Below are 20,309 nucleotides of genomic sequence, written 5' to 3'. Positions count from 1 at the left end.
ATAGCAATGTGTTGGCAGCAGCCACTCAATGTTATTGGGGCAAGGGAAGAATAAATTAATTTTAAATGGACCGCTTTTGCCCCGGAAATGTATCACTTCATTCATCCTATGGTTGTGTTTTCAGTCATCGTGGAACCACAGGTAGCTGTTGTGTGTGTTTATATGCCTAGTCAATTATGATTGCATTTCATATCTTGGCTAGAAGACAACGCCTCTGCAGACATCGAATGTTAGCCAATCCGAATATATCAGGTAAATCGAAAATTGCATTGCATAAGTGTCAGGGTATATACCCTGATGTCAGGGTATATGTGCAAGATAACGTTTCCAAAAGCTAACCAAACAAAAACATAATTACTTTTACAATTTCTAACTTATTTACATTTGTTTTTACTTACACTTGTATGTTGACTTCTCCATATTAATGTTGGTTTTGAGTTTTGTCTGACTTTTCTTAGCGGATGTACAATCATCGTAAATTGAATTATGGGGCATTTCAGGACCCGGATTGAACATAATTGTACACTCACTGCTTGTTAGCAAGATGGCTGCGCGGTGGCTTAATTACAGTTAGTCATCCTGGGTTTATACACATCACTGGTTTAAAATCACATTTTAAAGGGAGGCTGCATTCCAAACACGTTTTAAACTTCTAAAAGACACACCCTCCTCCATTTACCCTCGCCTTATGCCCATGGGGAATCCCTGCGGCCACCTTTGTCGTCGGTCCAAATTATGAGCCAAGGGAAGTTAGCAACCGTACTCGTCCATTGTAAAAAAATATGTTGGAAGGTATAGAAATGCATACATTCATGTCTAGATTATATTTTGACATGTTTGATTTATTACAGACACCTTAATGCATCCTTTTAAATTTTTATGTGAGCTAAACATACAAATAAAAAATGAAAAAATATATTAATATATTCACCTTCGAGTATTTTACAAAAAAGAGTACTAATGTTACTTTCCCCACTACAAAAAAAAACTACCTTTTTAAATACAAGTAATTTGGTCCTTTGAACATTCCTATGGAGGACTGCTTCTACTGGGGATTGCCAGTATGGGTGAACGTTGGCTTCAGATTCTCAGTGGCCTATACATTGCATCAGCAATCCAGGGTTAGTATACATAATTGTTTTAAACCTAACCTTAGCCACACTGCTAACCTTATGCCTAACCCTAAATTAATACCAAAAAGCAAATTTTTGTTTTCATGAATTATTACCATCTAGCCAATTTTGACTGGATGTGGTATATAGTGGAAACCCAAATGCAGCTGAAAACAGCAGTCAGTAGGAAGGTTCAGCCAAACCACTTCTGCATATTTAAAGTAGGCTGGTTTTTACATTTAAAAAAAGGGTGTAATCAGAAGTCCTCATTGACCTGTAATAACATGGTATATTTGAAAAGCCTTGTTACAGCTCATAAACTGGCACACTGCTGCCACCTGTTATCCACTATTCACATTGCACAATGCCATTTGATCTGTGTGATTACAGGGATTTTGGGTTGTAATGATGAATAGATAATTCAGTCCAAAAGAACACAAAGACAATATAAAGAGGAAACGATTTATATTAAATATAAAGTAAAACAGTGAAATCGAACCCTGGTATATTAAAATGCTTCAAGCTAAACAATGATAGAAAAGTATTGAGAGGGAGTACAACATCCTCAAACCTCCGGAATAAAAATCAACGTAACAAGCAATATATTAACATTAATAAACAAACATTTTAGGTGAATGCTTTTGGCAATCAATTGAAGATTGGTTTAGTACTATCCCAAGAGAAACAGGAAATCAGCTGTCAGGGTCTATCACATCAGGCCAATAAAGTATATCTTTGATTGTTCTTTCTTTCTTTACATTTCCTTCTCTCTCTCTGTTCCGTTCTCTTCGTTCAGGGGATAGGGACTTAGGTCCAGCGTCAGCATGCGGCTGAACATGCACTCGTTAAACTGAGAGAAAAAGAAAGGCAGTTAAATCACAGGGACTGATATCCTCGCCTCCTTCTCAAGACACATTGGAGGAAAGCAACCTAGGTTCTTCTTTGGTGTTTTGGGAAGAAGGCAAGGAGAGACGAGAAAGAGGCAGCAGAACCAGGCTGCGAGAGAAAGATGGTCTGGAATAAAGGTGTTTTGGTACTGTACCTCAGGGTAGACCCCCAGCAGAGCGTCAGCTCTAGAGTAGAACTCCTCCTTCAGAGAGATGACGATGATCTGGAGGCTCTCTCTCGACTGCTCCCTGATAAAGCTGGTCACCTGCATCCAGAGACAGACAGGTCAGCTATATTGCCATATTTGTAGCTACAGCCCATATTTAATCACAATTAAAATGTCAACTTGCTTTGCCAATATTGGTGTTGTCCAGGGCTGCATCAACCTCATCCAGGACAAAGAACGGAGCTGGACGGAAGCTGATTGAGAAAACACAAACATCAGACAGTGGTTCAGTGCTGTAGGGTACCCTAGTGGTTAGAGCGTTGGACTGGTAACCGAAAGGTTGCAAGTTCATATCCACGAGCTGACAAAGTACAAATTTGTCGTTCTGCCCCTGAACAGGCAGTTAACCCACTGTTCCTAGGCCGTCATTGAAATTAAGAATTTGTTCTTAACTGACTTGCCTAGTTAAATAAAGTTAAAATAAAAAATAAATAAATATACTAATGGGCATATCTCATGTCTGCTGTGTGTGTTAGCTGTGTAAAGCCAACACGAGAGCAGCGATGGCCTTCTCCCCTCCAGACAGGTTGTCCACAGCCATGAACTTCTCTCTTTCTCTCTCTCTCACCTGTGTATGGCAAAACCAAAGCCAAGGCAGCGATGGCCTTCTCCCCTCCAGACAGGTTGTCCACAGCCATGAACTTCTCTCTCTCTCTCACCTGTGTATGGCAAAACCAAAGCCAAGGCAGCGATGGTCTTCTCTCCTCCAGACAGGTTGTCCACAGCCATGAACTTCTCTCTCTCTCTCTCTCACCTGTGTATGGCAAAACCAAAGCCAAGGCAGCGATGGGCTTCTCTCCTCCAGACAGGTTGTCCACAGCCATGAACTTCTCTCTCTCTCTCTCTCGCTCACCTGTGTATGGCAAAACCAAAGCCAAGGCAGCGATGGCCTTCTCCCCTCTAGACAGGTTGTCCACAGCCATGAACTTCTCTCTCTCTCTCACCTGTGTATTGCGAACACCAGAGCCAGGGCAGCGATGGCCTTCTCTCCTCCAGACAGGTTGTCCATGGCCATGAAGCGTTTCCCAGGAGCAATACAGTTGTAATTGATGCCATCCAGGTAGGGCTCATCTGGGTTCTCAGCACTCAGAATGGCCTGGAGGGAGCAGCACACATTCAGGCATATACACACCCGTACATTACACCAGGTTTCGTACAGACAGTGGTAAGTCAAATTCAATGACTTTTTCAAGCACTAATATTTATTTTCAAGGACCATCCATTTGTAATACTTCCTATTATGCAATTGTTTCTAGTCACCACCAGATGGCTGTATATCGCCACAACCTCATGAAAAAAACAAACTAACTTACTAGTCATCACTACCTTACAAGTTCCTCTCAATAATACGTGTTTCGCTACTTATTTATTACATACAGGAGTCAGTAATGATGGTGTTGTAATTTGAGTAGTGATGAGCAGAGTTTTGGGACACGCCTACTGGTGAACACATGTCCTATTCACATTACTACACAATTCTAACTTAATGACTGTATTTATTGGCCATTTGGGAATCTACTACTTAATATCTACAAAAAAGCATCTTGCTTCCAACTGGCAGCTTTAGTGTCGCCAGTCGGGGGAAGGGCGAGTGGGCAGTGAGGAAAACGGCATGTGATCAGCCACCAGAATGGCAGGAGCATGGTTGCCGCTTGAATATCGCAGGCACCCTGTGAATGAGGCAATTGCCAAAAAACCTCCATAATGTAGAAGTGGCGCCAGCGCAGGAAGCAGTGTTGTCTTTCCCCCTTCATGTGGTGCTTCAGGGCCGATTCACCCATGCTCGCAACGTCAAACTTGGACGCATTTTTTGCACATTACACGGTGCGGATTGGTTGGTTTCAGTGATGTAGTGGTAAATAAAGGTGGGTAAACTACAGGACCTGTCAACATTTTGGACACACTTACTCAGGTTTTTCTGTATTTTTATTATTTTCTACATTGTAGAATAATAGGGACGATGTCAAAACTATGAAATAACACATGGAATCATGTAGTAACCAAAAAAGTGTTAAACAAATACAAATATATTTAAAATTCTTCAAAGTAGCCACCCTTTGGCATGATGACAGCTTTGCACACGATTGGTATTCTCTCAACCAGCTTCACCTGGAATGTTTTTTCAACCGTCTTTAAGGAGTTCCCACATATGCTGAGCACTTGTTGGCTGCTTTTCCTTCACTCTGCGGTCCAACTCATCCCAAACCATCTCAGTTGGGTTGATGTCGGGTGATTGTGGAGGCCAGGTCATCTGATGCAGCACTCCATCACTCTCCTTCTTGGTCAAATAGCCCTTACACAGCCTGGAGGTGTGTTGGGTCATTGTCCTCTTGAAAAACAAATGATAGTCCCACTCAGCGCAAACCGGATGGGATGGCGTATTGCTGCAGAATGCTGTAGTAGCCATGCTGGTTAGCTGTGCCTTGAATTCTAAATAAATAATTGACAGTGTCACCAGCAAAGCACCCCCACACCATCACACCTCCTTCTCCATGCTTCACAGTGGGAACCATACATGCAGAGATCATCCGTTCACCTACTCTGCGTCTTACAAAGACACAGCGGTTGGAAACAACATTTTCAAATTTGGACTCATCAGACCAAAGGACAGATTTCCACTGGTCTAATGTCCATTGCTTGTGTTTCTTGGCCAAAGCAAGTCTCTTCTTATTGTTGGTGTGATAAATAAAATATCCCAGAAATGTTCCATTAGCACAAAAGGCAGGATTGTATCTACAATTGCCTGGCATTTTAGCTATCAATGTGACGTTTGGCTGTGCCTAATCAGTCAGTTCTGTCACTGCCTGGCTCAGTGGCAGTGTGGGTGGAATGAGTGAGCTCACCTGGCAACCACAGCACGAAACACGTGAAGATATATAACTTCGTAGTCTGCCTGGAAATTAATTTGCAAGACCAATACATTTTTCTGATATTTTTCAGAAATGTATTTGCTCATGTTCTCCTCTCATTTGAATTGAAGTACTTTTGAAGTACCTACTTGAGAAAATGTCAGATTTTCAAGGTACTCCAAATGGAAGTACTTTAAGCACCTCAAGCACCTTTTGCAGACCCTGTTACACACACACATTACAAACACGACACATACTACACACCACAAACCTGATAAGTGCATCCATTACACAGTAGTATGAAGATTGCTTTCAGGTGTGTGTGTACAAGTGTTTCTGTATGAGTAAAGCCTTCACACCTGAGCGCTGGTGTTCCTGCACAGTTGTTTGTAGATCTGGTCGATGACGACAGAGACGTGTTCAAAGCACTGACTGAAGAGTCTGAAGCGTTTGGCTTTAACCTGCTCAAACTCCTGGTTACTCCTTCTGGCTGCCTTGGTGCTGGCATCAAATGCTGGAGCACACAGAGGGAGACAAAGGCAATTAGATGAACATCATTGAGCCATACACACACACAGATATGTATTGCACCATGAACTTTAAGGGACCACAACAGAAAAAAGTTATTAACTTTATTGTGTTATCCCTGTCAAGTTTTTTATTATGTATGGAACCTCACTGAATATGGCTTTTTTTAACTGGCTATTTAAAATGTATGTCGATCAAAGATCTGTAGGCACTAAAAAGTTAGGTCCCGTCGTGGTATTGGGAGAACAAATGCTGCAATGCATTTGAAATATGCCACTCTAGCATCTTTTATAGTTTGCCATTAAAACCTGTTTCCTCTGGGTTTTAACTTTTTAGGGCCCTCAATGGGTTCCCACAATACACTCGCCAAGACAAGTTAAGCGATAGCGTTTGTGTATTGAGGTGTGTGTCGCCACTATACAGTTGGTGTATTGAGGTGTGTTTCTGCACTTTGTACCATCCACCACCCCCTGGAATTTGTCCTTGACCACCCTCATTTTCTCCAGGGCTTTAAGGTTGGGGGCTGTGGAGCGCTGTAGGACCCCCTCTAGAGAGGACACTGTCTCCTTAAGACGCTCTACCTGGGGGTCCACCTCCTCCCCTGCAAGATCCTGTTGGACATAAAGACACACACACACGTTTGGACAGCATAACGTTAGATACATAACTGTCCTCTGGGGTGAATACAGTACATTAACTGTATGATATTGATCAGTTCTTAAAGCTAAGAGACTGAGAAGGGATACTGTATTGATTGATGATTGATTAATGAGGTCTACCTTCAACTCAGCTCCCAGGCCAGAGTAGTCGATGACCATCAGCGCCTCTCTCTCGTAGATGTCCATAGTGGTGCAGGTGCTCTCTGTGAGTGACTCTGAGTCCAGCTGACAAGGCCAGATCAGTCAATCAGACATAAGAGAGAGAACTTTATTCTCCCCCCAATAGTGAATTTGAATTACACATATGAGAGGTAAACAACTGTACATCCAAGTACACAATACACATTCAGTACAAGGAGAACGTGAACACAGCCCGTCATCTGGGCAGGTCCTGCATTTTACAGCCCTACTGCACACTACCCTGGTCTATGCCCCCCCCTCACTCTGTCTCTGATAGTGGAGGCTACTGAGGGGAGGAAGGCTCATAATAATGGCTGGAACGGAGCAAATGGAACGGCATCAAACATATAAAAAACATTTATTTCGCTCCAGCCATTACGACGAGCCCGTAATTCCCCAATTAACATGCTACCAACCTCCTGTGGTACTAGTCTGTCCTACCTGCACCTCACTGATCTCGTCCAAGCTGCCAGACAGCAGCGTGATGGGCAGGCCCTGGATCTTACAACCTAGCAGCAGGTTGTGTTTCCAGATCCTCAACTGCTCCAGGGCTGTCTCAGCTGAGATAACCTCCCTCTGCAGCTTCACCTGCTCTCTGGTGGGGAGAAGGGTTAGACACGGAGAGGGGACAGAGAAAGGAAGAAGAGAAGGGGGAGGGAGATAAAGAGAAAACAGAAAATGAAGAGGGAGAGGGCGGAGAGAGGAGAAGATCAGCTTTTAGAGAGGGCGATGAGACCAGTGAAGTGACCTGCAATCGATTTGATACACTGGACAAAAATAACTGACAGCAGAACAGCCACAGTCAGTAGTACCTGGAGCTCTCCTGAAGGCTCTTCATCGTTTGGTCCACCTGGGCCTTAGAGTCAGAAGCCTGGGTCTTCTTCCCCTGCAGATGATTCTTCAGATCCAACACTTTAGATTGACTCTCTTCCATCACCACCAGTAGCTTCTCTTCCTCCTAGCGGAGACACAAGAGAACAACACAACACTGGGAATTACATTCTGTGTGATTTTAGAGGAGGATTTGAGAGAAGCTGATGGGAAAAGGGAAGGAAGGGAGGTATGAAGGGACAAGAAAGGAGATAACATGAGAGGGAAGTTGAGAAAAGGAGAGAACAGAGGAGAGGAGGTATGTTTTGCCTGCTTCTGTTCTTCCACTCTGCACTGCTCCTTGGCGATGGTCTCCTCTAGTTTCTTCATCTTCTTCCTCTGCTGCTCCAGCTGACCCTGTTCATACTCCAACTGGGCCTTCAGACAGGTCCGCTGAGACTCAAACTCCAACCTGGGAGAGGGGTGGGAAAAGAGGGGGGGGTTGATTACACTCAGGCAGTGACAGAAAAGAAATGTGGGAGAGGAGATGGCCAGAAAAAAATATTATAATATTTGCGAACAATACACAGTGCATTCGGAAAGTATTCAGACCCCTTGACTTTTGCCACATTTAGTTACGAGGCACAGAACTGGAGAAGGGTACCAAAACATTTAAGAACAAAGTCTCCTCCGTTCTTAAATGGAAGAAGTTTGGAACCACCAAGACTCTTCCTAGAGCTGGCCGCCTGGTCAAACTGAGCAATTGGGGCAGAAGTGCCTTGGTCAAGGAGGTGACCAAGAACCCGATGGTCACTCTGACAGAGCTCCAGAGTGCCTCTGTGGAGATGGAAGAACCTTCCAGAAGAACAACCATCTCTGCAGCACTCCATCAATCAGGCCGTTATGGTAGAATGGCTAGACAGAAGTCACTCCTCAGTAAAAGGCACATGACAGCCCACTTAGAGTTTGCCAAAAGGCATCTGAAGGATTCTCAGACCATGAGAAACAAGATTCTCTGATTTGATAAAACCAAGATTGAACTCTTTGGCCTGAATGCCAAGTTTCATGTATGGAACCTGGCTACATCCATACGGTGAAGCATGGTGGTGGTACTATCATGCTCTGGGGCTGTTTTTCAGCGACAGGGACTGGGCGACTAGTCAAGACTGAAGGGAAGATTAACGGGGTACAGTACAGAGATATCCTTGATGAAAACCTGCTTCAGAGCGCCAGGGACCCCAAACTGGGTTGAAGGTTCACCTTCCAACAGGACAATGCCAACGGGACAATGACCCTAAGCACACAGCTAACACGGAACCCAAACCAGCTGCGTGCGTGCTCCATCGTACATTTATACATTTATTTTGTCCCCCTACACCAAACGCGATCACGACACGCAGGTTAAAATATCAAAACAAACTTTGAACCAATGACATTAATTTGTGGACAGGTCGAAAAGCATTAAACATGTTTGGCAATTTAGCTAGTTAGCTTGCACTTGCTCTCTAATTTGTCCTTGGATATAAACATTGAGTTATTTTACCTGAAATGCACAAGGTCCTCTACTCCGACAATTAATCCACACATAAAACAGCCAACTGAATCGTTTCTAGTAATCTCTCCTCCTTCCAGGCCATTTCATCTTTGAATTTATATGGTGATTGGCATCTACACTTTCATAGTATTACCACAACGATAGGCAAAACATTTTGTCTTTCAATCCCCCACGTGGGTATAACCAATGAGGAGATGGCACGTGGGTACCTGCTTCTATAAACCAATGAGGAGAGGCAGGACTTGCAGCACGATCTACGTCAGAAATAGGAATTACTTCTATTTTAGCCATTTGCATCGCAGACGCTCATTGGCACGCTCGAGCAGTGTGGGTGCAATAATTGAATAACATGGATTTGCGACGCTCGCGCACACGACGTGTCTGTTCAGCATGTAAGACAACACAGGAGTGGCTTCGGGACATTTCTCTGAATGTCCTTGAGTGGCCCAGCCACACCCCGGACTTCAATTCGATCAAACATCTCTGGAGAGACCTGAAAATAGCTGTGCAGCGACGCTCCCCGTGCAACCTGACAGAGCTTGAGAGGATCTGCAGAGAATAATGGGAGAAACTCTCCAAATACAGGTGTGCCAAGCTTGCAGCATCATACCCAAGAAGACTCGAGGCTGTAATTGCTGCTAAAGGTGCTTTAACAAAGTACTGAGTAAAGGGTCTGAATACTTATGTAAATGTGATTTTTTTCCATTTTTTATCTTTAATACATTTGCTAAAATGTTCAAAAACCTGTTTTTATTTTGTCATTATGAGCCATTGTGTGTAGATTGATGAGGGGATTTTTTAAATTATTTTTTAAAATACATTTTAGAATAAGGTTTTAATGTAACAAAATGTAGAAAAAGTCAAGGGGTCTGAACACTTTCCGAATGCACTGTACACCGTATAAGAACAAGCATACTGTACAATCAGTCCATATAAACTTGTTAGCATCATCGTTCCATAGACCATATGTACTGTATGTAATGTGGGGAGGTCCAGTCCAATACCGTTTCCTGTCTACATCCTGCTGCTGTTTGAGATGCTCCTGTTCATACTCCCTGATGTTGGCCACTCCTATCTCAGCACAGAAGTCTGAGAACACCACGTCCTCCATCTGAACACAGAACAATAACATGACCACGAACCTGGTCCCCCTAGACATAGTAGGCAGAACGTTCCTACTCTATGGCAGTGACATACTACAAATATTTGGTAGTGCGGCAGGTAGCCTAGTGGTTAGAGTGTTTGGCCGGGAATCAAAATCACTGGTTTGAATCCCCAAGCCGACAACGTGAAAAATCTGTTAATGTGATCTTGATCCAGGGCACGTTGTTCCTGTAAATCTCTCTGGATAAGAGTGTCTGCTAAATTATGTGAAAGTAGTCCCATGTGGCTCAGTTGGTAGAGCATAGCACTTCCCACTTTGAAGTGTTGGGTTCAATTCCCACTTGAATTCAACATGTGTCTACTTTCTTCTTTTCCAACGAGAGCATAGTAGGCCATCAACAGTTTTTCAGTCTTGGGCGATGTTTTCGAGTTTTGAAAATGTATGCACTCACGACTGTAAGTCTCTCTGGATAAGAGCGTCTGCTAATTGATGTAAAACCTTTGGTGTTGTTTGTGTTAGCTATGACATGCCACTAATAACAGGTGTCTGCTATTTAGCGGATGCTCTTATCCAAAGCGACTTACGATAGAAATTAGAGTTAAGTGCCTTGCTCAAGGGCATATCAACAGTTTTTTCTCCCTTAGCCGTCTCAGGGATTCAAACCAACAACCTTTTGGTTACCAGCCCAATGCTTTTAACCGCTAGGCTACCTGCCAATTTAGACATTATTCTAAATAGTCTTGGTAGCAGTGCGTCCTGACCTGGTTGATCCTGTCTTGGAGCTTCTTCATCTCCAGCTCCTTGATCTCCATGTTCTCTTTCTGCATCTCCAGCTGAGACTCCACGTTGGCCAGCTCAGCCTCCAGGCGAGACATCTCCTGAAGGGAGAGACATGCAAGTTGTCAAGACATGAGATGTGCGCGACATGGGCCACAGATTGAGAAAACTCTTACAGTATTGAGAGACTTACAGTAGAGCGCATGCATACATTTTCAAAACTCCAAAACATCACCCAAGACTGAAAAACGGTCGATGGCTTACTATGCTCTTTTTGGAGTAAAAATAAGTAGAGACATGTTGAATTCAAGTAGAAGTGGTGGTTTGCAGATGGTGTAGTCAGAGTAAGTTACAGTAACAGTGTTAGTGTAGTTTACCGCGTGGCAGTTGGGAATGCTCTTCTTGCGGAGGGTGTCCAGTTCAGTGTGGGAGTACTTCAGACGGGTCTGAACCCCCTGAGCCTGAGACTGGATCTGTTTCAGCTCAGGCTCCTTACGCTTCAGCTTCACCAGACCCTGTCACATGACACAGGAAGTGGAAATAAAGGACTGTCTCAGATAATTGGTCAGAAAAACTACACTCCTTGAGCCAGAGAGAATAAGTTTGAGGTTTTGCAATGCATACTATAGAATCAAGACTTACAATAATAAAAAAATTATTAGATTCCCAGACTTTCAAAATCTAGATTCTGAACGTGTGCAAAGACCCAGACTCACACGTAGCTCTGCAGTCAGCTGTTCTTTGAGCTCCTTCAGCTTGGTCATGTCCTTCTCGTCCCAGCGCCGGGCCTTGCTCCGCAGGTGGCTGGAGCCCCCAGAGATCACCCCTGACTTGGAGAACATGGTACCGTCCAGAGCCACCGTCTGGGGGAAAATATCGAGGTGGGTGCTACCACAGTAAAGTGGATGGGGGGGGACTCTGACTGGCTGGCTGGTTGACTGACTAATTGTGCATGTTTGAGATTGTCTACTGTACATTGCAGTCGGACTGAGCAGAATTACTGATCTATATATCTCCTTGAATCCCATAGCCCTCAAACAAGCTGAATGACTGACTAACTCACCTTGAGTCGCTCAGGCCCGTCGAAGGCGATGGCTCTGGCCTCTTTGAGTGTCTCACAGACCAGAGCGTTGCCACACACAAACTGGATGACTTTCTTCAGCTGAGGAGCGGTAGGGGAGCACTGCACCACGTCCACCATCATCTTAGCTCCACGCACCCCGCGCAGCCGCTCATTCAGAGGGCTCACCTGGGAAGGGACAGGGAGGTGGGACAGCCTCAGTGAGGTTTGTGTGTTGGGTGTGTTAATCAAAGCCTCTGTTGTTAGTTTTAGGTAGTTCTGGTTGTGTTTCTCCATCCCCCATCCCGTTTTGTTGTTTTTTATATTAAGGAGAAGGCCTACAAACAATCTCAACTTCTTTGTCCACTGACTCACGTCCAGGTAATCTATGGGTAAGAAGGTTTCTGGTTCGGCCCTCTCCTCTTTGACAAAGCGGATGCAGTCCCGAGCCACCTTCTCTGACGACACTACTATGGCGTTCATGTAGCGTCCAAACACCTTGGTGACGGCCAGCTGGTACTTCTTATGGATGGGGCTGCACAGGTCCACCAGACGACCAAACTGGGAAATAGAGGAACAAATACACCCTGGCAGAAATCTGCCTCTGGATGCTACGAGACTGGATGCTACGAGACCTTTAGATAGATCTTACTGGATACTAGTAACAGGATCTTAAAATATCTCAAGATTCTATGAGATCCTAAACAAGGTTGCTACCAAGGCAATCCCTACAAGCTCACATTCGAATGACTGCAATAAGGGATGAGGGGGGAGGAGGGGGTGCACTATGGAAGATTATATTTTCCCAGTTTGATCTAATGAGGTGTTGGTGGCAGTGAGACAGGGATGTCTCACCAGTGTGTCAGGGTAGAGTCTGCGGAGGTTTTCCAGGACCTCGTTGCGTTGCTGCTGCCTCTTACTCTCCTGGCTGTCCAGCCTGGCGTTCTGCAGCTCTCCCAGTACCTCCCCTAACTCCTGGTTCACCTCCTCCCCCCTCACCCTGCCTCTCTGCAGTTCCGCAGACAGCACCTCCTCCTGCTGACGAGACTCCTCCAGAGAGCTCCTGAACAGAAGAAAAACAAATACAGTTTGTCACTCTTTTCCCTTCTTTCTCCCTCTTTCCTTTTCACTCTCTCCTTTTCTCTCTCTCCTTCTCTCTCTAATTTTCTATCTCTCTCTCTCCTCTCTCTCTCCTTCTCTATCTCTCTCTCTCCTTCTCGCTCTCTCATTCTCTCTCTTTCTCTCCTTCTCTCTCTCAGTAGTTTAGTATGTCAGCACAGCCAAGAGAAGCTTTATAAAGAATGGGGTGCTTAACACTGACAAATGTATTTAAGCAGTGTTCTCCTTCAAAAAACAACAGCAACACATACATACAATAGGGGTGGGAATTGCCAGGGGCCTCCCAATACGACATTATCACGATACTTAGATGCCGATACGATATGTATCGTGGTTCTCATGATTCTATGTATTGCGATTCGTTACTGAGTTTTTATTGCAATTTGATGTTCCAAACATATTGCTCACTATATGTCTGCTGCAGATAGACTTATAAAATGAGTTTGATCAGTCATGGAAATAAGTGCTGAAAACATGTTGATTCAATATTTAAAAAGAAGATGGAGAACACACTATAGGATAAAAAATAGCTGAGTTTTGGCACAGCCGACTAGCGCTACCTAGCAAAAATCTATAAAAAAAAAAATCCAAAATACTTTGAAGTCAAAGTATCTATATATCGTCCAAAATAATATTGTGATATGTAACTACAGCTGAAGTCGGAAGTTTACATACAATTAGGTTGGAATCATTAAAACTCGTTTTTCAACCACTATACAAATTTCTTGTTAACCAACTATAGTTTTGGCAAGTTGGTTAGGACATCTACTTTGTGCATGACACAAGTAATTTTTCCAACAATTGTTTACAGACAGAATATTTCACTTATAATTCACTGTGGGTCAGAAGTTTACATACACTAAGTTGACTGGGCCTTTAAACAGCTTGGACAATTCCAGAAAATTATGTCATGACTTTAGAAGCTTCTGATAGGCTAATTGACATAATTTGAGTCAATCGGAGGTGTACCTGTGGATGTATTTCAAGGCCTACCTTCAAACTCTGTGCCTCTTTGCTTGACATCATGGGAAAATCAAAATAAAATAAATTGTAGACCTCCACAAGTCTGGTTCATCCTTGGGAGCAATTTCCAAACGCCTGAAGGTACCACGTTCATCTATACAAACAATAGTAGGCAAGTATAAACACCATGGGACCACGCAGCCGTCATACCGCTCAGGAAGGAGACACGTTCTGTCTCCTAGAGATGAACGTACTTTGGTGCGAAAAGTGCAAATCAATCCCAGAACAACCGCAAAGGACCTTGTGAAGATGCTGGAGGAAACAGGTACAAAAGTATATATATCCACAGTAAAATGAGTCCTATATCGACATAACCTGAAAGGCCGCTCAGCAAGGAAGAAGCCACTGCTCCAAAACCGCCATAAAAAAACCAGACTACGGTTTTCAACTGCACATGGGTACAAAGATTGTACTTTTGGGAGAAATGTTCTCTGGTCTGATGAAACAAAAATAGAACTGTTTGGCCATAATGACTATTGTTATGTTTGGAGGAAAAAGGGGGAGGCTTGCAAGCAGAAGAACACCATCCCAACCATGAAACACGGGGGTGGTAGCATCATGTTGTGGGGGTGCTTTGCTGCAGGAGGGACTGGTGCACTTCACAAAATAGATGGCGTCATGAGGAAGAACAATTATGTGGATATATTGAAGCAACATCTCAAGACATCAGTCAGGAAGTTAAAACTTGGTCGCAAATGGGTCTTCCAAATGGACAATGAACCCAAGCATACCTCCAAAGTTGTGGCAAAATGCCTCAAGGACAACAAAGTCAAGGTATTGGAGTGGCCATCACAAAACCCTGACCTCAATCCTATAGAAAATTTGTGGGCAGAACTGAAAAAGGATGTGCAAGCAAGACCTATAAACCTGACTCAGTTACACCAGCTCTGTCAGGAGGAAAGGGCCAAAAGTCACCCAACTTATTGTGGGAAGCTTGTGGAAGGCTACCCAAAATGTTTGACCCAAGTTAAACAATTTAAAGGCAATGCTACCAAATACTAATTGAGTGCATGTAAACATCTGACCCACTGGGAATGTGATGAATGTGAATCTGAAATAAATCATTCTCTCTATTATTATTCTGACATTTCACATTCTTAAAATAAAGTGGTGACCCTAACTGACCTAAGATGGAGAATTTTTACGAGGATTAATTGTCAGGAATTGTGAAAAACTGAGTTTAAATGTATTTGGCTAAAGTGTATGTAAACTTCCGACTTCAACTGTATCTATTTTTTCACTCATCAGTAACCAATAACATACACCACAACACATGACTTACTTGCAGGTGTTGGTGTACTCCTCCAGTTTATCTGCTCTCCTGGTGAAGTCCCCCAGCTGAGTATGGCTGTGCTTAATGCTTACCTATATACACAGAGAAAGTTAACACCAATTTCTGTTTTCACACAAACACGCACACACACACACTCTAGTACCTACCTCCACTTCTTTCTTCCTCCGCTGGTCAAACTCAATTTTCTGGTGGTCAGCCTTGACCTCCCAGTGCATCTTCTTAGTCTGCTGGGACAGGAGGGCCCCCTGCTTCCTGGCCAGCTCCTTCAGCTCCTTATAGCGCTCTAACTAGACACACAGAATATACACACACACCAACTTTAAATATCTGCTATCTGAGCAGCTAACCGATCGCTGCAGCTGTACATAGTCCATCAGTAAATAGCCCACCCAATTTACCTACCTCATCCCCATACTGTTTTTATTTATTTACTTTTCTGCTCTTTTGCACACCAGTATCTCTACCTGCACATGACCATCTGATCATTTATCACTCCAGTGTTAATCTGCTAAAATTGTAATTATTCGCCTACCTCCTCATGCCTTTTGCACACAATGTATATAGACTCCTTTTTTCTTTTTTTCTACTGTGTTATTGACTTGTTAATTGTTTACTCCATGTGTAACTCTGTGTTGTCTGTTCACACTGCTATGCTTTATCTTGGCCAGGTCGCAGTTGTAAATGAGAACTTGTTCTCAACTAGCCTAACTGGTTAAATAAAGGTGAAAAAAATAAAAAACACACACACACACACACACACACACACACACACACACATATACACACACACACACACACACACACACACACACACACACACACACACACACACACACACATAGACACACACACACACACACACACACACACACACACACACACATAGACACACACACACACACACACACACACACACACACACACACACACACACACACACACACACACACACACACACACACATAGCACATGGACCTAAACCACACTGAACAAAAATATAAATGTAACATGTAAAGTGTTGGTCCCATATTTCATAAGCTGAAATCCCTCCTCTTTTCAGTTCGCTGCAGCTAGCGACTGGAATGAGCTGCAAAAAACACTCAAACTGGACAGTTTCTTCATTCAAAGACTCAATCATTGACACTCTTACTGACAGTTGTGGCTACTTCGTGTGATGTATTGTTGTCTCTACCTTCTTGCCTTTGCGCAGTTGTCTGTGCCCAATAATGTTTGTGCCATGTTTTGTTGCTACCATGTTGGTGTCATGTTGTGTTGCTACCATGCTGTGTTGTCATGTGTTGCAGTCATGCTATGTTGTTGTCTTAGGTCTCTCTTTATGTTGTGTTGTCTCTCTTATTACCTGTTCCTCCTCCAGCTGTATGTCAGCCTTCCGGTCGGTCAACTCCTCCTGGGCATGTCTCTCATAGTCCCTCCAGGCCCTCTCCAGCTCCTGGAGCTCCTGATGGAACTCAGCCAGCTCCTCCTCTTTCTTGGCACCCATCCTCTGGCTCTTCTCCAGGGCCCCATGGGTATCATCTACCTTCTTTAGGTGGTGGGATGTATTCACCTTGGCCTTGATGTACTGGGACCGACGTAGGGACAGGGTCTGCTCCTGCCCACTAGGGGAGAGGGAGAGGTTAGTTTAGTTAGTAATAAACACACACAGCTCTCTCTACACACACTTCTCCCTCCTGACTCCTACCCACCGGATCTCCTTCTCAATCTGCTGCAGCTCTCTGGTAAAGCGTCCATGTTCTTTCTTCTGGGCCTTGATGCTTTGCTCCCACCCATTCAGTCCTGTCTTCTGACCGGCCACAGCCTCCTGTCTCTTCCTCAGGGTCTTTGACAGGGCACTCAGGCCCTGCTCGTTGTGGTACAGCTGGAACAGGTTTAGCTGCAGCCTCCCCTGGTTCAGGTCGTCCACCAACTCCTGGTACTTCTGGGCCTGAGGATGAAGAGAGGGACAGGGTTAATTTTTTTAATTTATTGAACCTTTATTTAACTAGGCAAGTCAGTTAATAAGAACAAATTCTTATTTACAATGGCGGCCTACACCGACCACACCCGGACGACGCTGGGCCAATTGTGCGCCGCCTTACGGGACTCCCAATCACGGCCGGTTTTGATACAGCCTGGATTTGAACTAGGGTGTTTGTAGTGACACCTCTAGCAATGCGATGCAGTGCCTTAGACCGCTGCGCCACTCGGGAGCCTAAGAGCATATACATGAATTGAGCAATAAACATTGTGAATTGAAATTCCAAAACTTTTCCATGACTTTTAACCACATTTCCAGATTGTCGTAATGATTTAATGTGACTGGGTAAAAAGCAAGTTGTCATTTACTAACTGTTACGACAGTGTTATGTTAAGTCTTATGACAGATAAATGGAGAATATCCCCTCTCTGTGTTCTTATCCTACCTCCACTTTCTCTGAGGAGACCTGCTTCTTCTCTGCGGTGGCTGTCCTCTTCTTGTTGAAGTGGAACTGCGTGTCTTCTTTAGCCTTCTGCAGAGCCTCCTTCTTCCTGTCATAGTCATCAGACAGCTCCAGAGACTGGCTGATGCGCTCAAACATCTTGGTCCGCTCCTTGGGGTTCTTCATGGCGATGGACTCCACCGCCCCCTGTATGGAGTCACAGGAAATATAAAACAGAGGTCACTATTAAACTGTCTCAGAATTTCTTATGTACTTTAATGAATGGCACTGTAATTAGCTACATTATGAATTATGATAAAATACTAGCAGTTGTGTGTGTGTTTGCTTACCTGGAATACCAGACAGTTTCTAGCTTTAGTCACAATGCCTATCTTCTCCAGTTCCTCTGTGTACTTGGCAAGGGTGATTTGTCTGCCATTGATGCGATACTCAGAGGAGTCCCCTGGAAGATACACAACATTAGTGCATACAGTACAGTAAAGTAGCACAATCATTAGTTGAGCTACTATTTACATACACTACTGGATAAACATTTTGCTAAATATTTGCTGAATAAGACAGACCAGGACAGAATATTTGCTGAATAAGACAGACCAGGACAGAATATTTGCTGAATAAGACAGACCAGGTCAGAAGGTAAAACAACGTTGAAAAGACATTCCAGACGTTGAAGTTAGGTTCTATTTAGGTTCTAAATTAAAGGTGAAAATGTGTATTTTCGGGATGTTTAAAATACATATTTTATAGGAAGTTGCAAAGGCGTCTTTTACGGACATTGAAATCAGGCTCATTTTTGGTTCTGAATGAAAGTTGAAAAGATGTAATTTATAGATGTCTATGTTTGGGCCAAATCAAGGCGGGTCAAAATCAATGTCCATGAACGTTGATGTCAAGGCCCGTCTGGACCGCCCCAAAATCTGAACCAAACATAGATTTATATGATTGGTTCAGATTTGGTTTGGCCCAGACCAAAGACCAATGTCCGTGGATGTTGAAATCAAGGCGGGTCCGGACCAAAAACAGACACCTGAAACTGGGGTGTAGCCTACCATGTCAGCCTGCAATGGAATTTTATGAATGCCTATCCATGTAGTAGGCCCACAGTTTTAAAACAGGCTGTTACATTGGCTTTGTTAGTCCTTATTCCTGTGACTAATCAATTTGTCTATTTAAGCTCTGAATATCAGCTACCCAACTTTATCAGGAGTTATTGTGCGCTTATTTGCAATGTGTTTACTCAACAGGAAATGCAGAATTATTTTATTTTAGGCTATGATCACCTTGTCAAAAATGGACGGATAGAAACTTCAAACCACCGATCATGACAATGGGGTGAAACTCCTGGACAACGTTTGTGATTGTCCATTTTACTTTGACCTGACCTGTTTTTAGGATATGTTATTTGTTAACATGACAGAGCATGTTTGAATTTGATTGGGTGCCATTTAGGTTAAGCTATTTGATCGGGGAGAACCCGGTATGATGTAGAAAGTGTCCATCTCATTACACTGTCATACATTTGATCTCCAGCCTGTAGGCTACAGAAAAGTCCAAATACTATTTATGTTATATCCTATTTATGCTATATGATTTATGTTATTAAGATACATTATTTTGACGGAATGTTGGTGGAGTGCTGCAGCAAAGGGTGGCATCAGCGATCACATTAAAACCCATAAGCCACTGGTTGAGAGAAATGTTCATTGTTTTTGGGCAAAATTAGGTGAGGTGTTATGTGTTGTTTTTGCCTAATGAGCGGGCCGGCCGTGGCATGAGTCCACTAGATAACATTGTTTTCTCATATGAAATAAGTCTATAGTTACTAGCCCTTCGATGCAATCCAACTCACCCGATATGCTCCTACAGAAGTTGAGCTCCTCTCCGTTGTCGTCGCAGTAGCGCATGGTGACGCTGGCCGTGGTGGACACCGGCTTGCCAATGTGGGCTCCGTGGATGAGGTCCCTGGTGTGCTTCACGCGGAGAGTCGCTGCCCGTTCCCCCATCACGAAGCTCAGGGCATCCATCACGTTCGACTTACCTATGGAAAGATGTTGCAAAGTGAAATGCCAGCAGGGTATGTATGAAACGTATTATCAGAACTATCCACTACCTGTCTGGTATTGCCAGTGAGTACACACCATGCTAAAACGCAGACAAGTTTAGCAAGCCCATATTGGGTTCATTGCAAAGCTAACGTTAGCTAGCAAGCAAGTTGATCAAGATAACTTACCGGATCCATTTGTGCCAATAATACAGTTAAACCTTTTAAAAGGTCCAATTACTTGCTTCCCTCGCCAAGACTTAAAATTATCCACATCCAACTGCTTTAGAAACCCCATTTTGGGCAGCTAGGTCTTCAAAAACAGTTTTTGTCCAGTTTTTCCTCAGAAGAGCGCCGCGGAGTGGAAGCTTTCTCCTTTGGCGGGAAACACTCAAATAAGACCATTGGTAAAGGTTGCTAAATCTACATTAGAATATATCTAGGTTATAATATATAAAACATTTTTTATTACATTATATTAATTTAAATGTACTATATTTAATTTACTTTCATTTCTTGGCTATGCTGTAACTTTTGCCTCTTTGCCTTGGGGCAACACTGTTGCAAGCAGTGACTAAGGCAAATCAGAAAATCTTGGTTGCAAGACAATGGCCATTGGCCACTTGGTAATTTGAAATGGCC

At 43.6% G+C, this 20,309-nt stretch overlaps 1 protein-coding gene across 1 annotated transcript; it reads right to left on the bottom strand.

Moving 5' to 3' along the window:
* Positions 1 to 1,560: 1,560 nt before the first annotated feature.
* On the bottom strand, positions 1,561 to 20,048 carry smc1b (structural maintenance of chromosomes 1B). Its single transcript, XM_020455685.2, has 25 exons — positions 19,857 to 20,048; positions 19,476 to 19,664; positions 17,956 to 18,068; positions 17,609 to 17,812; positions 16,892 to 17,130; positions 16,546 to 16,804; positions 15,332 to 15,472; positions 15,174 to 15,256; positions 12,605 to 12,812; positions 12,125 to 12,310; positions 11,753 to 11,938; positions 11,406 to 11,552; positions 11,067 to 11,204; positions 10,674 to 10,790; positions 9,812 to 9,918; positions 7,583 to 7,724; positions 7,255 to 7,400; positions 6,884 to 7,037; positions 6,383 to 6,487; positions 6,061 to 6,214; positions 5,435 to 5,589; positions 3,171 to 3,322; positions 2,351 to 2,420; positions 2,155 to 2,265; positions 1,561 to 1,962 (listed from the first exon to the last, which is right to left on the bottom strand). The coding sequence occupies exons 1-25, from the start codon at positions 19,963 to 19,965 to the stop codon at positions 1,867 to 1,869; spliced, it is 3,711 nt and encodes a 1,236-aa protein (XP_020311274.1). The 5' UTR covers positions 19,966 to 20,048; the 3' UTR covers positions 1,561 to 1,866.
* Between the last annotated feature and the right edge of the window lie 261 nt (positions 20,049 to 20,309).

This window comes from Oncorhynchus kisutch, linkage group LG22, assembly GCF_002021735.2.
Source record: "Oncorhynchus kisutch isolate 150728-3 linkage group LG22, Okis_V2, whole genome shotgun sequence".
Lineage (NCBI taxonomy): Eukaryota > Metazoa > Chordata > Actinopteri > Salmoniformes > Salmonidae > Oncorhynchus > Oncorhynchus kisutch.
This window is presented reverse-complemented; position numbering and strand designations above follow the sequence as displayed.

Bases quoted from the DNA above. Each gene is read 5' to 3' on its own strand.
- smc1b (XM_020455685.2), bottom strand. From the start codon at position 19,965: ATGGGGTTTCTAAAGCAGTTGGATGTGGATAATTTTAAGTCTTGGCGA. The intron at 15,257-15,331 runs GTAGGTACTAGA...CTGTGTATATAG, and splicing joins GGAGGAAGAAAGAAGTGGAG to GTAAGCATTAAGCACAGCCA. The intron at 7,401-7,582 runs GCAAAACATACC...TGTCTCCGCTAG, and splicing joins GAGTGGAAGAACAGAAGCAG to GAGGAAGAGAAGCTACTGGT.